This window comes from Cucumis melo, chromosome 6 (assembly GCF_025177605.1).
Source record: "Cucumis melo cultivar AY chromosome 6, USDA_Cmelo_AY_1.0, whole genome shotgun sequence".
NCBI classification, from domain to species: Eukaryota; Viridiplantae; Streptophyta; class Magnoliopsida; order Cucurbitales; family Cucurbitaceae; genus Cucumis; species Cucumis melo.
The window spans coordinates 29,529,387-29,546,704 of record NC_066862.1 but is presented as its reverse complement, the minus strand read 5'-3'; the positions used below and the strand labels follow the sequence as shown (position 1 = coordinate 29,546,704).

The following is a 17,318-nucleotide window of genomic DNA, read 5'->3' as shown; positions in this document are numbered from 1 at the left end:
TTTTTTACTGAATTTTTTTGAAACCTAAAATTTAAAAATTAAAGAAAAAAAAAACCGTTTTGATTTTAAAATTTGGCTAATTAAACAAAGTATTAACAGTCTTAATGTTTTTAAAAAGAAAAAAAAAACGACATAGTTAAGGAATCGGACCTAAATATGCAAAGTTGCGTTGATTGGAAAAGAATAAGCAAATAAGGGTTTGAATTTATTTTGGAAGAAAAACGCTACAAAAGGAAAAGCCGTTAAAAGAATAAGAAAACGTTACGACATAACGTTCACTAGTCAAAAGGCCCAAAGACGCGTACGACACATCGACAACGCGGCTAATTTTCAAACGAAGGCGGCACCTCTTAAATTCGAGTTAATTTTTTATTTCTTATATGAAACACATAGGCATTTTAAAAAATATAACAAAACGGTAAAATATTTATTCTGTTTAAAATAATTTTGAAAACGAAAAAAATTCACAAGTCCACGATAAAAAATCAAAAAATGTTCTGTCAACCACGTCGTCAACAACGTGTCATATATTTGATACATGATAGTTTAGATTTGGTTATTGTTTGGTAGATTTGTTTACATAATCGTTTATTTTTTAAAAATTCTTTGGAACACGATAGATTTGACTAAACATTTTTTTTTAATTCTTTTGGTGCACGATCATTTAGATTTGTCTACACGATCGTTTATTTTTTTTTACACATTCGTTTAGATTTGGCTACTCCAATTTAAATGGTATTTCTTAAGATTTTTTATACACGATCCTTTAGATTTTGCTATCTTTTTTTGTACACGATCAACCAAATCTAAACAACGTGAGGAAAAGAGTAAATGTGATGGAAAGAAATCACAATGAAGAGGGAAAGTAAGACAAGAGGACAAACTTGAAATATTTAAAAAATGTCTAACTTCATGGCTTTTGTTACACGGACCATCAATATTTGAGTGGTTTGTTATATTTATGAAAATTTCCCTTAAAATAACCTTATATAAATTAATACCCGATAACGGGTTATGGAAAGAAGTATCAGGTTCAATATTGGAAATTACAATTCTAACATATAGAAATTAGAGGAATAACAAAAAGTTTAAATTAGTTAATCATTCATATTAATCATTAATTAGTTAATCATTCATATTAATCATTTACCTTAGTACCTACGCTCACTCCACAGTTCTATTTACAAATCTTAGTCTTATTTATATTTTCATAATTTATCACATACATAACACATGATTTATTATAATCTACGTACTACAATAACCTACTATGTACTTCAAACATCCCCTTAAATAGATATGAAAATAAAAGAAAGAAAGTCACGATAATATAAAACAAAAAGAAAGTGATTATCAAAAAGACTTGAAAGAATACTCAAACATTGAGATTATATATATAGAAAACACCATATCCATATGAAATTACAACATAGATATAACCTACGATTAATTATAATATTATTATTTATACCCCAACATTAATTATTATAATGTTTACTATTTCCTCCTCGTCATCTCAACACTAATAACATCCGTACTTAAATCGAAAGGATCGATCGAAAGAAAACAAAAAGGGGAAGAAAAAAAGGTCGATTGTGGTCAAAGTGGAACAAATCTAAACAAAGAATTTGAGGAATGGAATGTGATAGAGAGTATTGAGGAACATTAGGAGAAAGGTCGGGGAGAGTGGTGACGGCTTTATTGACCAACAGGGGAGTAATCCAATGGGGGACGATACAACTGGCACAGGTCAAACTAGTAAAGGTATTTAATACCAACGGTCCAGATTCAAAGCTAAGGTAAAACATAAAAAACGCGTACATTGTTTTTATAACGCTTATTCTTTTCATCTCTCCGCCTAACCTCGTGACTCACTTCCCCCTTTCCTCTTCCCGCTCGAACAATAAAAACCAAACAGACCCAACTAAACAAAATTCTCCCTCCCCTTCGCCGCCCTCAGTTCCTCCTCCCTTTCCCGCGTCTCTGTATCCAAACTCCGAACCAGCTTCCCTGAGATTGCGAAACATCGTTGCCTCTCATTGAAAAAGTGATAAAAAAAAATCCAGACGTGAGAGAAAAACAGAGGATAACGTGTGATCGATGCTGAGGTTGAGGTGTAGTTAGTGGATGAGAGATTTGGAGAAACGTAACGGAGACGATGAGTTTCAACGGAGTATTGAGGATTTCAGCACTGTTGTTTGTGCTGGTGTTTGCGACGGCGGTTGTTGAAGAATCAGTAGCGGAGTATACGAAGATAACAACGAAAACGACGAAGCATAGAAACGCTTATGCATCGATGATGTATATGGGAACGCCTAGGGATTATGAGTTCTATGTAGCGACGAGAGTGTTGATTAGATCGCTTGTGAAGCTTAACGTTGATGCTGATCTCGTCGTCATTGCGTCTCGCGATGTGCCCGTTCGTTGGGTTCGTGCTCTGTAAGATTCCGAATCTCTCTCTCTTCTGTATCTCTCTCTATCTTCTTTTCTTTTTGAATTTTCATTTTCTTTTTTCTGTTTTCTGAACCGATTTTCGATTTCTTTTTCCGTATGCTTTTCTTTTGCTTGCGCTGTTGGCTGAAACTGATGTTATTAGTAATAATTTTCCATTTCGGATTGAACCTTACGGCGGCGGGTCCGGCGGAGGGCGGGCCTGTTAGAGCTTAAGAAGTAGGGACGAATTGTGGTGTTTCTGTTTAATCTTGTCCATTAGATTGAATCGGTAGTAGTTGAACGAACGGTGTGATTGGTGTAAAGTTGTTTTTAACTTTCGTAGTCTGTGTACCACCGGAACATTTCCATCTCTCGTCTCCGGCTTCTTCTCCGGTCGACTTGGATTGGACGGCCGATGGACGGCGGCCGTCCGCCGGCCTATTTGATTCTTTTTCGGCTTTAGTCTTGACATACGAATACAAGAGTCCTCTTGGATCGGCTTGGTTTTTGACATTTATAAATTCAGAATATTATTAAAAATTATAAGTTTCTTTATATTTTATTTGAGTTCTTAGTTAGGAAATTGAACCACGTAACTTTGTCGCACTATTAAGCTATGCTTTGTTGGCAATTTGAAGTTTTCTTTTTCTTTGATTTAAACCATCAACATCTAAATGATAAGTTTTGTGGTTTTGGAAGTTTTAAAATTATAAATTTATTTCATAAACTTTAGAACTCAGAAGAAGTATATTTGGTAATTAATCTTTTTTTAAAATAAGAAATTTATTTTTTAAGTTTAGGCAGAAAAACTAAAAAATGAAAAAGAAAAAAAGATAACAAACAGAAATTAAAAAACAGAAAAGACAAAAAAAAAAAAAAAATGAAATAGTTATAAAAAAAATTCTTGAATATTCATTACTTTTTTAAGGTGTATTTGAATGGTGAATTGTGAGTTTCATTCTTTATTCATTTCAAAATTTTGGTGAGTTCCACAACTAAATCATTAACACATTCCACAACAACACTCTCAGTTTCAAATAACTCCTAAAATTTAAGACACCAAATAGATATAATGTCTTTTTATTTTTTCCAGAATTAAAGCAGTAAATTTTTGTCTCATCTATAATTATTAGTCACTCAAATGTGTTGTGTTGTATCAAAGAAATGGACTGAACCAATTTCAAAAAGACTTTCTTTGATATTTGAAAATAATCTTTCACATTCTCTTTCATTTTTAGAATTCAATTACGAATTACGAGTTTAATTTAAATTTAACGTGATTCTCGTTATTGTTAGATATTATATTAAATTTATCTTTTCTATCGATTTAAATTTTTGGATGAATAGACAATTTAAAAAGTCATTAAATTATTTTTCCCCCATTTCTAAATCTACTTTCTTTAGTATTTTACTCCATCTAAAACTTCAATGAAATTGACATATAAAATCATTTTATATATTTCATGAGAATATATGTGTAAATCGACATGTACAATCTACTTTCTTTTATATTTCATGAGAGTTTATAAAAAGAAACTGAATATTCTGTTGTAGTAGTCCCCTTCTTCCTTTTTAAAAGTCGCCACAGTAGGGTTTGGGAATAGGATATAGCCGGCCAGTAAGGAAAATGATGTGGCCCGTATAAAAAGACGACTCCTGGATGATCTAGAATATGAAAAAAGGATCATGCATTGGCGTTTAAGATCTTTATGTTTTTTTTTTTTTTTTAATCTTTTTCTGCTTGAATTTGGACGGATGGATAGGGTTTCCCAATGCTGAGGATACTAAAAAGGGGTCTGAGCGACTTTATCCAATTGTCGCTCAGCTTGAAATAATAATACAGAATTTTAACAGATAAGCTTTAGAGCATTTTCTTAAATACCCCCTCTCTCTGTCTCTTCTTTCAAGGATTTATAGCCCACTCTTGGGAGAGAGATGTAAAATAAGAAAAAAAAAAAAAAAAAGATTGAAGGGGATGGGTATGATATGATTGGATACAAAACAATTTAGGTTAAAATATTATCGTGATCTCTATTATTTTAGTTTGTTTCATCTAGCCACTCTACTTTAGTTTTAATTATCTATTTTAGTTTGGTAGTTTCGGTAAATTTTATATTTAGTATTTACTGTTAGTTTATTCCTATTTTTTTACTAATTAACATTTTTACCGTTTAAACATGAAAAATATATTTACTTGTAATATTCTTTACCTAATTCAAATTACATAAACTAAAATTGAACAGTTAAAAATATAGAGATTAATATATTATTTTAATAAAAATATTTATATAAAAACCATTATTTATTGTTTAAATGATGAAGTAGTCATGAGTTTATTTTAATTTATAATGTAAGCATAGATTTTTGTCTCTCTTTAAGCTTTCAAAAGTCAACTCTAGCTTTTGAGATAATAAAATTCTTTTTAGATAATTGTTTTTAGTAAACTAGCTAGACTTGTCTCTAAATATAACAAGCCTTATATTGAGTGACAGCTTTATTTGAGTAAATACTACGATATTTATTTCAAGATTTAAGGTTTTGGGTATAGGATTGAAATTTATTTATTAATTATTATTTTTATTCTTTTTATCTCTTCCTGATCACATCAAATGATGTTTGATTTTGGATATGAGATTTTTAATTTATGTAGTTTGCGGTTAGATTTATGTAGAATTATGTTGTACAAACACTATTAGTTGAACTACATTCATTTTAACAAAAATTTAAATTTACTTGGATTTTTTACTTTTTAGATTTTAAAATATACAATTAACATTTATCAATGTCCGAGTGAAAACGTCTTTTAAAGCTTTGATAATGTGCAAGTAGAAGTTTGATATTTTTCTTTAATTTATTTATTTATTGGTTTGTATTAGGTGTTTAAAATGAAGATTAGATTATTTAAAAAAGAAAGGAGAATAATATAGGATAAAGTCAGCTAGATTTTGAAAAGTTGGTTTTAAAGTGTGACAAGGCATTTGAAGAAAAAAAAGCGTATACCAATGTAGTGGGATGGGGACTTAGTAGGGTTCGCAGAAGCTTCTTGCCTTGTTTTCCATCGCCTAATGGCTTGGTTTTATCATCGTTACTTTTTTGTCATCTTAGTGGAACAAATCATAATTACCCTTTTAGCTAATGTTTGAATCTTATTTTAATTAATTGTATTACTTAGTTGCTTAAATTCAATGATGATCATCTTTTAATTTTTCTATTGCCTACTTGACAAATATCTTGATTTATATTAGAACTTGGCACGTGGGTTCCAACCAACTTGACAATGTGCATCTACTTCTTGGATAAACAGAGAAAAGGATGTATTTCTAGGAAGTTGAATGTTTTACTAAAAGAAGTTATTGAAGAAGAAGTCAATATGATTGGCATAAATGATGAATTCTTTCAACATCATATAACATGAGATATAAAATAAACATAGATCACATTTAAATAAGATAAATCTTAAAAATATGAAAGTTATTATCTATATACTTTTCTGGTTGATGACTTAATCAAATCAATTTCAAAGTTAAACACGCTTAACCAGAGTAATTTTGTTTGAGTGATTATTGGAATTTTTTTTCTATAAAGTATATGTATGAATCTATGTTTGTTCGTGGGAATATAGTTTAAGACAGATTATAAATATACATTTCTGACTAGGAAAAAAATTGTTTGAAGGGCGCCCCTAGTTTCTGATCATTAAATACATGAGTGAGAATCTAAAGTAGTAGATTTTTGAACTAGATCACGTCCGCTGTTTATGGAAGGACCACTACGAGTGACCTTGGTGACTATTAGTTTGTTGACGCACATTAATATAAGATAGTATGATTTGTGCTACTTTTTATTTTTTTTATGTTATCGGCTCTCTCCCTTTTTTTTTAACAATAATTAACAGATTTAAAATAGTTTTTAAAGTAATCACCAGGTTATTTTGATCATTTCTTTATTTAAAGAAAAAAGAAACCCTTTATTTATGATTTGATGTAATCCGTCACTTTTTAGTTTGTGCAGAAAATGATATTTGATCAATCATAACTATTGATTCCCATGTATATTATTATTTCAATCATCTATAAGTAGATGTGTATGTATATGTGTGTGTATATATATTATATAATGAATAAATTTTGTTCATTCTCCGTTTTTGTCGCCATTTTTATATTTGGTGGGTAGATGGATGATTATTGGAGGAGAAAAAGGACTAGGAAGGAAAAGGTCGATGGGGTCGTTTTATCCAGAATTTAGAACAACGACTTTTTGAAACATTTAGGCCAACAACCTTTTTTTCTTTCCCTTTCTCTGTCTTATTTATTTATTATTTATTATTATCGTTGTGTTTTTCAAATGTTAATAAATTTGTCTGGCTAATGTCAATGTTCAGAGTTTTGGCCTGTGGTGAGGATTGAGGAAGTCCCTATCCACATGGGTTTGAACTTGAAGGGAACAACTTTTTTTTCTATCTCCCTGATTTGACTCTTTCACCTATGGAAAGTTGTCGGGTTTCGTGTAATCTAAATTCTGAAATTAAGTATCTGATAAATAGAATAGTCTCTAGAGTCTACCTAAGAGAGATTGGGGGATAAGTAAACATATGGATTTTCTTTTCTTCTTCTTTTTTTTCTTTTTAATAGTTACTTTAGTTGGGTAATTAATCTTAACTTCAGAGTTCCAATTTGATAATTATAAGTCATAGTTTGAGAATGATTTTGATTTGTGTTCTTGAAGTTTACGAACATTGTGTTCCAATTTTTATATTATAAATTTTATTTATTTAGAAAGATGATTGAATTCTTAGTCAAATTTTGGAAACACGAATAAAATTTAAAAAACTTTTTATTTTTAAAAATTTAGTTTAGAAATGGAATGTAGAAATTTATGAAGAATATTGATTCATAGCACATTTACATATGTTAAAACATTTCTTTTAGATTTATTAGGATACAATGTCAAATGTATTTTTAAACACGTTTTGTTTATTTTAGGTTAGGTTTTGTATTTTCTCTATTTAAAGTTTCTCTACATTGAAACATAGTTTTGGATGCAGTCTTCATTTTGTCTCTAACTTGATAAGATTTGTGAGTGATTAGGAATATTTTTGTGGTTAGAGTCTAAATGAAGTAGGATGAGTATTGATTCGTTTATTTCCTTTGACTTAATTTTGGTCGAATTTGGGTATGCGAAGTTATCCAACTCTTTTAAACTTAAGTTTTCGTGGTTAGATGAATGAGTTTTCATGATAATCGTCTGTAGACAAGTTTCTATAGCTTTGTTAGTTTGAATTATAATTAAAGTCGCTAGTGCAGGGAAGAAGAAGATGGAGCAAAAGTGGTGAGCGTTGATAACGTAAACAACCCATACAGGAACCAATCGAACTTCGATAGAAGGTTCAAGCTAACATTGAACAAACTATACGCATGGAGCTTAACAGACTACGACAGAGTAGTGATGTTAGATGCCGACAACCTCTTTCTACAGAAGACCGACGAACTCTTCCAATGCGGTCAGTTTTGTGCAGTCTTCATCAACCCTTGCGTCTTCCACACCGGTCTCTTCGTTCTTCAGGTAAGTCTCAATCGTTATAAAGATCTAAACTCTCTCGAATTAATTAGATACAATGCACACAACATAAGCTTTTGGGCCAACCGATAACTTAAGATGATATTAATACATGTGATCTAGAAAGATTCGATTAAGCTTTTTAGTCCATGTCATTATGTTTTGTATGAACTCAATGTTGTTTTTCTTAGAAAAATGGTTGATTTTGATTTGAATATGGACGTGGCAGCCATCAAAGAGGGTATTTGATGACATGATGAATGAGGTGAGAGTAGGGAGAGAGAACCCAGATGGTGCAGATCAAGGGTTCATTGGGAGCTACTTCCCTGATTTGCTCAACCAGCCCATGTTCTATCCTCCTTCTAATGACTCAATTCTTGATGGCAACTTTAGACTCCCCTTGGGCTACCAAATGGATGCTACTTACTATTGTAAGTCCTTCCTTAACCTCTTAGAGACCATACTGGTTGTTACAAACATAGTTTATTAATTACAATTTCCTATGGGTTTTGAGGAAGTTATACTTTTCCAACTAAGCAGTAAGGTCAACCTTTACTTCTTTGGATTATATTAAGCTAAATCAGAAGCACACAAATTTTTTAATATGTATATATTACAATTATCGGAAAATCTACATTTTTCAAAATCTTATGTGTGGTCTTCGAGTTTTCTTAGAATATATTTTGACTTCAAAGTTAAGTACACATTTTTTAGTTTTCAAGAATAAGTTTTTAAAATATAATTATATGAACTTTGAATAATTATAAAAAAATGTTTTGATAATCTCTTAAGGATTTTTTAAAAAATAGAAAGAATGGACAAATTATCTATACTTTACAAAACAAAACTACTAAAAACCAAAATTTATTACATTTAATTTTGTTAAGAAGGGTAAATATTTTGTCAAATATTTTATTTTTGACTATTTTTCAATTTTTTTAACCTAATTTTTGAAAATATATACAGAAAATATGCATCTATTCATAGAAAATTGGGAGGGACAAGTCAATCATGAAAGACTAAAAGAGTAATTTAGTTGAAAAGTATATTCTGGGCATTAATTTGATGAATGATTATTGTAAAACAGATTTAAGATTGCGATGGAGCATTCCTTGTGGACCAAATAGTGTGATAACATTTCCAGGGGCACCATGGTTGAAGCCATGGTATTGGTGGTCATGGCCTATACTACCTCTCGGCCTCCAATGGCATGAACAACGTCGCCACACTCTCGGGTAATCAAACTCCCTCCTCTTACTTCCAATTAAAATTCATTTTTTATGTTACATTTTAACCTTGAATTTATTCTTCACATTCTAAAATACTTTTTCATTTATATAGTGAAAAAATATCCCTTTTTTATCTTTTGGATTGAGAATCTGGTTTTCTGTTAATCCATTTATTTTAAAATACTAAGCTATTGATTTTTTTTTTTTTTTTTTTGTTGTTGGTATATTTGAAAATGATTTAAGAAGATATATTAATGAGGAATCCTCGTAATTTCAGGTACGGAGCAGAAATGCCGTTAGTTCTAATCCAAATCCTACTCTACTTGGGCATTCTCGCCATGATCCGTCTCGCCCGCCCTAATCTCATAAAACTCTCTCACCGCCGATCAGAAAAACCCACCGCCTCCTTCCACTCCGCCTTAAAACTCACCGCCTTCTGGTCCATCCTCGCCGCCTACGCCCTTCCCTTCTTCATTATCCCCACCACCATCCACCCTCTTCTCGGCTGGGGCCTCTACTTACTCGGCTCCTCCACCTTCTCCTTCCTTGCCTCCACCGTCTTCCTCCTCCCTCTCCTCCCCCTCATCCTCCCCTCCATCGGAATCCTCGGCGCCCTTCTCGTCATGGCCTTCCCCTTCTACTCTGACGGCGTCGTCCGTGGACTCTCCATCTTCCTCTACGCCTTCTGCGCTGCGCCGGTTGTTTGGTCGGCGGCGGTGAGGACGGCGGCGGCGATTCAGTCGTCGGCGTTCTTCGTAGTGAAATCCGGTGAGACTTTGCCGTCTTCTAGGTTTAATAAATGGTGTTGAGGGTTTCTTTTTTCTTTTAAATATTTATTTTTGGGGGATAGAATTGGAAATTGGAAAAGGTTTGGTTTGGTGTAAGAAACATTGGTGTTAATACTCAATTTTTATACAGGGAAAGAGAGTGAGCATATATAGTTTTTTGTTTCGTTTTTATTGTGATGGAATTTTGTTTGTAAATTATTAATCAAGTTATATTATTTCTACAAATGATTTCTATTTTGTTTTCTTTCAACTATGTTTGATTTGACTTTGAGTTAATTTCGTAAAAGTCGTCAATCTAGTCAATAGTTTGATTGAAAAAGAAGAGAACATTGTCATGTCTAGTTGACAAAAACCAAAAAAATAGACCGATTTTTACTACTTGATTGATGAGATAATATGGACATTTATCAAATTTCAAAGATGTTTTCTTCCTTAAACCACCTAATAAATCATTCAACTTTCCATTTTTAATTTAATTTTATCATAAGTATTAATTTATTAATGTAAATATGATTGATTTCTATATCAAATAAAATCATAAACTTTTTTTTTGTTCTCATCATACATAGAATTTTCTACAATGATAATGTAATTTGATGAAATGAGCAAAAGATGAATATAAACTAAAATGCCCCTAAGTATCTTCCAAATTTAGATGTAAATTCCAAGTTGTATTATTGTCTAAGCAATGTAAATGTAACTCAACCCATCAAGACATACTATCAGCCTCAAAAGAGATTGGGTTCTCTTACTTACCTCTCTCAACCAAGAGATCAAATGTTTGATTGATTTAAATAAATAAATAAAAAGTATAACTTGATATAAGATATCCAATATATAGAAGATTAGGCATTGACAATTCAATAGCCAAAAATGCATAGCTTTAGAAAAAAGAAATAGTTTACTCATGAACATCTCATTAATTTTAATAATTTAAATTAGAAATTATACAAAGATTATTCTTTCCATGAAAATGGATAGTGTATGTATATACTATAGTATGACGACTTTCGTTATTAAATAAAATTACCAAATATTAAGGAAAAAAAAAGTTCTTTTCCACCCAAGGAAACTCATTATTATTATTTGTTAAATGGATTAAATCATGAAAACATAAAAGGTACTATTTTTTTTTTCCTTCATAATTTCAAAAAATAACAGGAAAATCTAAAATGATTGTGATTATCATCATGTACAAAATTTAAAAAATATATATATATTATAATTTAAGAGATCAAAAACTAAAATGGAACAGAAATTAAACCTTCATCATGGCCTCTTATTATTATAATTATCATCATTTAAAAAATACGATTAAAAAAAGTATACTTTGAGTTCGGACTATGAGGACCAAAGCAGAATATTCAGTTCCATTCAAAGACTCCACAAGGTGTTGTGTCATTTCCACTACATAATCCAAGTCAAAGCACAAGAAAATGAAATAGGAAGAAACCATGTCTAGTACTACAAAATTACTGCGTGTTTATGGAGAGAAAAGTGCATGATTCAAACCGAAGGGCACAGCAAACATGGTAGAGAGGATAATTTCTTGGCACTACAATAAACATGTAGTGGTATGCGCACATGAACTCAAGCTCGAGGAATGGTATTCAAACCAAAGCAAAGGCACAATAGGTAAGGTAGAAGAAGGATGTGTATGAATTGACTTTCTAAGTATTTGTAAGTGCAACAAAAAGTCAATCTAAATGGCCTTTCTGATACTACAAAAAATGTGTATCAGTTTGTGTGAACATGTGCATGAGAAATCGAGCAAGGAGGGGACAATTCATAGAACAGACAATGCAGAAGAAATCATTTCTAATACTACAAAAATCCAATGTCTGTATCTGAGAGAGAGAAGAGATATCTGAGTCCAATACTCATCCACCACCCTATGATTATAAAAGGAGTATAAACTAAAAAACTACTGCTGAACATTGAAAATGAACACATGATTATTGGACAAAGTAATTTCTTGGATATAACAATATTTAAATATGAGAGTAAATGGAAGGAAGCAGCACAAAGGCATTTAAAAGCATTACCTCACATTATACAACAATTCGGCTGCGACTCTAACATTTCTGGAGATCTGCATAGAGAAGAGTATACTGATTATTGTCAACATAGAATCAAAATTTGATCCAGTTTTTCTTCATTTTACTCGCAACACATCTCAAAACTTCATTTTAATGTACTTAAATGTGCTTATGACAAAAAATACAAAATTGATGAGATGAGAACAGTAACTAATTGATGATCACAGGTAGAATAAACTCACAGTTGTGCAAGATTAGACAAATCGAAATCAGGTGCCAGCTCTTGCACAATATCATTTGGTGGTTGGCCACATTCTTGCATTTTCTGCATGAGCTCCACAATTTTATTGAAGTTGTCAGGTTCGCGTTCATACACAATGTTGAGATCTTTTATCAGGTTGTATTGCTGAGAATAGCGTTCGTATTCTTCTTTGCTCAAACTTGCTTTATGATCCTCCAACCACTTGGGATATCGTTCTCCTATTTCCTTCATTGGTTCATGGAGAATCTCTTTGGATAAAAGTTGTTGCATCATGGTCTCAACAATGGATTCCATGTCCTATAGTTGGGAGCGGTGCATGTTAAACTCATGGTATGATTAACATAGAAAAACTAGAAACAGCATAATTCAGAAAAAGATAAAAGAACATAGAGTTACCATTTCAACCAACATGGAAAAATGGTAAATGATAAAATGTTGATATAACTATGTTCAACATAACTCACTAACATAAGCTTTTGCGTCAATTGGTGATTTAACATGGTATTAGATCAAGAAGTAATATGGTGTTCAAACCCTTATATTGTTATTTCCTTTCCAATTAATTTTAATTTTCACTTGTTAGGCCTTCTACGAAATTTCAAACCCACAGGTGGGGAGTGTTAAAGTGCTGATATAGTTAAATTTACCACAACCCATCATCAGCTCAAATTTTTTGGTTAAACGGTAATTTAACACACCAAAACAACCTTACTGTTCATATTAGGATGAGAAACGAGTGATCAAAACTCCAAAAAAGAACCTCAGGATGTCTACCCCAACTTGAAATCTTTGATGTCTCTAAAGCTAACCTTGAAGTGGGTGAAGCCTTCTTAGAGGTTAGTGAGAAGTCAAGTCAAGACCATAAAGCACAAGGACTGAGACTCAACACCATGAGTATTAAAAAGATTCCAATGGGAATTAGAAGGTGTTTATGTTCCCACTTCCCCGTGAATATTTCCAGTTCCACTGTACTATGCTATCCTTACTTTATTGTTCCAATTTTATAGGAGGTCCCTAAAGAGACTTGTCCTATGTGTTAATAATAAAGAGGGAAATCTCGACAGCTACAGACCAAATCAGTCATTATAACAATTCCTAGGATCCTATGGAATCATGTTATTAAACATCTTAAAATTACGTCAATTCTTTTTTCTTTTTTCTAAGATTTCAATGCAGAACCATGATTGAAATGGAGCTAAAGACTACTCGAAAAACAATGATTGAGGAAAACCCTTGGCCTTTTCATTTACACTTCTTTCTTGCAGAAAAGGAGTTCTACTTGCTTCGTCTCAGTGTTTAAGCTTCCAATTAGAAAGTAAAGCTATTCCTTCAATGAAATATCCACTCCATCTCAATTTGAATATATACACACACACACACCATGAGAGAAGTGGTGGAAAATCTGACAAGACTACTAACTATTTACATAAAAAGTTGAACTTATGAGATATTTGTGCCTAGACCAATCCCCACTATTTCAGAGCACCTACCATCCCAATGCATTCACCAATCAAGAACGAAGCCATCTCTCTCTCAGCAGTGATTAATAAATCATTTTAGAAGTAATTGATAACAGAAAACTTATTCCACAGACATTTCAACTCACAAGCTAAAAACTCCATTACACGAATAGGTAAAATCTAAAGTGCCTGTAGGCAAAACCTCAGTAAGTGAAGGACCTAAAGAAAGATGCGAGAAAGGGTAACCAAAAAGCATACACCATCCTAGAGACAAATTTCCAATGAAAAAGGACCAGGGAAGAGGTCGGACTTCTGAAAACAAGGTAGAAATATTCGGTTACACTTGCAACTAAAATGAAATGCTAAGAATAAGGCATCTACATAATTGTCAGCACAAGCAAAGTTCAATAGTTGATGGCTCACTTCGACAATCATTGAATCCTCACCAGTGTTTCCATTAAACTTCCTAAAACAAAAGACTCAGTTTCACAAGTTACCTGTCAATAAACAATTCGAACATAGGTCACTGGATAAGGCACAAACTACAATATCAATAGTTGATGGCTCGACCTTTCACTTCTACAATCATTGAACTCACAGGTTGCTTGACAATGAAAGAAGATTTAATCCCCAACCTCACAAAGAGAGCAGGGGTACTTACTCCAATCAATAGAAGAAGGGATGTGAATGTGATTTAAGTTAACGGACCAAGACAGAAGATCCTGATTGGAATTAGGGAAATTCCTAGGCATCTTTACCTCCTGCACTTCTTCTATGAAAAAATTTCAGAAGAAACGCATTTAACTGTGGACCAAAGACCATAAAAAACTTCTTAAAAAATCTTTAAAGCACTTTCCACTCTTCCATCATCATACCAAACTCACCCTCAATCAGTATTTAAACACTTGAGATTACGAAACATTGTTCAAGACACTTCAGACTACAAAAAGTATTTCCATTAAAGACCCAATTGAACATTCAAGGGTTCCAAAGGCTTCTAGCAATGTACCTGAGAGCCAGCCATCTCCTCGAACTGCTTCACCCAATCCTCCATCAAAGCATCTTTACCAAATTCATCAACACCAGGTTTAGGACCTGACACTGATTCAAGCCCCTTAACCGCCTCTCTAGTCTGCTCTCTGAGCTTATCAAGAGCTTCAGAAACATGCGATTCCTTCGAAACTTTTTGCTTCCCCTTTTTCTTGCTCCTCAAGTCAGGCAAACCCATCCCTAAACCTTGAACCCCAGAAGGAAGAACCGCTCTACTCTCCCCCCCATCTCCATTTCTACAAGAACACAGAACAAAAAACATCAATAAACCGAGAAAACACCAAACCCAAAAGAAAAGCTTCTAACAGATATTGATTGATAAACCTCGAAAGGGAAGGATTAAGGTCGAATTTCTGAAAATCATCCAAAGCACCTGAGACAATTCAAACAGAATTCATAACAAACAAGAAGAAAAACGAAAACCCACTAAGGATTGGATGAAGTTTAAAGAGCATACTATCTAGAAGTTCGTGTAAATCATCAGAATGGTCGGCCATGGATGAAACGCAAGTGGGTTTCGAGAATTTGCTCTGATTCTATCGGTTTATCCCAGTTTTGGAGAGATTGAGTGTTAGCCAGTCGCAAAACTGGCCCGGGAAAAGGGTCTTTGGGAAAACTCGGCGTTGGGATGGAATTGTGAGAGGCAAATTCTGAAGAAATTATCTGGCGGTGTAACCAACAAAGGGTGCAAAACTGTCAGCAAATCGATCCAACGGCTGTAATTCGGTCTTGTGTTTGACTCGTTGACCATAAAGGCATCGCCAAGTTTCTAAGCACACAGACTCTTGGTGGGTAGAAAGTTGCCAATCATTTTAATTTAAATTAGGTTTAAAATATTGTTTTTTAAATTTCATTACAATTTTTCTACTCCCAATTTTGAAAAAAAACAATACAGTAACAATTTAGGGTTTGTTTGAATTGCTTAATAGAAAAATGGTTTTAAAGAAATTTATTTTTGTTTAAACTCAATTTTGTGAAAATTGTTTAAAATACACTATTTTGAATTATTGTCAAACACTCTGTTTTTTTTTTTAAATAACCTGTTTTTTTAATTGAACTCTTGAAAATATATAATTCAAACGCATCATTAGTTTTATACATAAGTTTGATTTCGCATAGTTATTAATCTAAAAAATTTAATTGAATAAAAAGATAATTGAATCGTTTTAAATTAGAAATAGATAGACTCGTTTGTTACCATTAACGTTAAGGGACTAAATTAGTAACACTAAGTTAGGGTAGAAAATATATTCAAAATTTAAAACCTAATAATTGTAAAAGGATTAAAAATCCTTAAATGCTAATTTTTAGAGAAAATATAAACTCAAATACCATTCGAAAATATGAACTTTTAAAAGTTTTTCATATTCTAACCCACGAAAAAATGTTAAAATTGGTTTCATATATGGATGGATCTTCAAATTAGTTTTTAATGTTTAATTTTATGCTTTTAAATACGATTTTCATATGATGTAAATTAATTTTGAGTTTTTAAAAGCACGATTTTGAAATTAGGAATAGCGTTTTACTCATTTTAGAATCACTCCCAATACGTGTTATAAGTTAAGATGTCACGTTTGAAGCCATAAGAATCAAAATGTAATCAAATTTAAACCTTAGATTAAAAGTGATATGAAAACTTTGATAATTGTGTACTTTAGGAATCCTTTTGATGAACCTAATAACAAATTTCAAAGTCCACAAGTTAATGCTAATTGTAATTGGATTGATGCCAATTCAAATGGGGAATTTGGTATTGAATTACCTTTTGATCAAGAGTATATCATCTATCGAAGAAAAAAAACTATAAAACTGATAATTTAAAATCTAATATTCTCTTTTCCTCTATCATGCTTAATACGAGAATTTAAAAGTCCACTGTACTCCTAACTCAAAAATACTAATATCCAAAAGAGAAAAAAAGTATAACAATGAAAAGAAAAATAATAAGGTAAGTTTGCAAATAAATTTAGCAAAGTTCAATCAATTTCATGCATCAAATGCAACCAATTATATAGCTTTTTTTTTCTTTTGTTGATGGAATCTCTTCGATCGAGTCCATTTCTAATTGTATGCAAGAATCCAATAGTAAAGTAATTTTCTGTCTCTTGGATGTATGGTTCGTTTTAGAGGTAATGTGCGAATTTTTTTGTTGGTTCGTAGAAAAAATGTATTTCTCTCAACTATTTATAAATTGTGATTAATACATTTATGCACTTTGAAATAGGCTCAAAATGCTATTTTAGTTCTAATGCTTTGTGACTTTTTTTATTTTTCTTATCGTACTCTCAATCTAAATTTAATCTCCATCTCTTCAACAAAATATAGTTATTTATGGTTAATCATAACATATATAAAGTAACGGAAACATTTTTTTTTAATTTTATCGTCCCAAATTGACCTAGTTATAACAATTAGGGACAAATATAATAGACCGAAAAATCGAACTCGAAGAACGAAGGAGTATGTTGGTATCGGTTTGAGAAAAACTTCTAATATTG

The 17,318-nt window shown here is 31.9% G+C and overlaps 2 protein-coding genes across 2 annotated transcripts; one reads left to right on the top strand and one right to left on the bottom strand.

The window, feature by feature from the left end:
- The first annotated feature begins 1,670 nt into the window (after positions 1 to 1,670).
- On the top strand, positions 1,671 to 10,231 carry LOC103490886 (putative glucuronosyltransferase PGSIP8). Its single transcript, XM_008450627.3, has 5 exons — positions 1,671 to 2,439; positions 7,737 to 7,995; positions 8,219 to 8,420; positions 9,077 to 9,224; positions 9,496 to 10,231. The coding sequence occupies exons 1-5, from the start codon at positions 2,159 to 2,161 to the stop codon at positions 10,025 to 10,027; spliced, it is 1,422 nt and encodes a 473-aa protein (XP_008448849.1). The 5' UTR covers positions 1,671 to 2,158; the 3' UTR covers positions 10,028 to 10,231.
- A 1,566-nt stretch (positions 10,232 to 11,797) lies between these two features.
- Positions 11,798 to 15,489, bottom strand: LOC103490885 (peroxisome biogenesis protein 19-1-like). Its single transcript, XM_008450626.3, has 5 exons — positions 15,275 to 15,489; positions 15,142 to 15,190; positions 14,777 to 15,053; positions 12,288 to 12,604; positions 11,798 to 12,098 (listed from the first exon to the last, which is right to left on the bottom strand). The coding sequence occupies exons 1-5, from the start codon at positions 15,312 to 15,314 to the stop codon at positions 12,053 to 12,055; spliced, it is 729 nt and encodes a 242-aa protein (XP_008448848.1). The 5' UTR covers positions 15,315 to 15,489; the 3' UTR covers positions 11,798 to 12,052.
- Positions 15,490 to 17,318: the final 1,829 nt, after the last annotated feature.

What these genes read in the sequence shown, in the direction of transcription:
- LOC103490886 (XM_008450627.3), top strand. Translation starts at nt 2,159, where the DNA reads ATGAGTTTCAACGGAGTATTGAGGATTTCAGCACTGTTGTTTGTGCTG. An exon ending in GTTCGTTGGGTTCGTGCTCT is followed by an intron (nt 2,440 to 7,736) that starts GTAAGATTCCGA and finishes TCGCTAGTGCAG; the next exon opens with GGAAGAAGAAGATGGAGCAA. An exon ending in AATGGATGCTACTTACTATT is followed by an intron (nt 8,421 to 9,076) that starts GTAAGTCCTTCC and finishes ATTGTAAAACAG; the next exon opens with ATTTAAGATTGCGATGGAGC.
- LOC103490885 (XM_008450626.3), bottom strand. Translation starts at nt 15,314, where the DNA reads ATGGCCGACCATTCTGATGATTTACACGAACTTCTAGATA. An exon ending in TTTACACGAACTTCTAGATA is followed by an intron (nt 15,191 to 15,274) that starts GTATGCTCTTTA and finishes GAATTGTCTCAG; the next exon opens with GTGCTTTGGATGATTTTCAG. An exon ending in TTGTCTAATCTTGCACAACT is followed by an intron (nt 12,099 to 12,287) that starts GTGAGTTTATTC and finishes TTCTCTATGCAG; the next exon opens with ATCTCCAGAAATGTTAGAGT.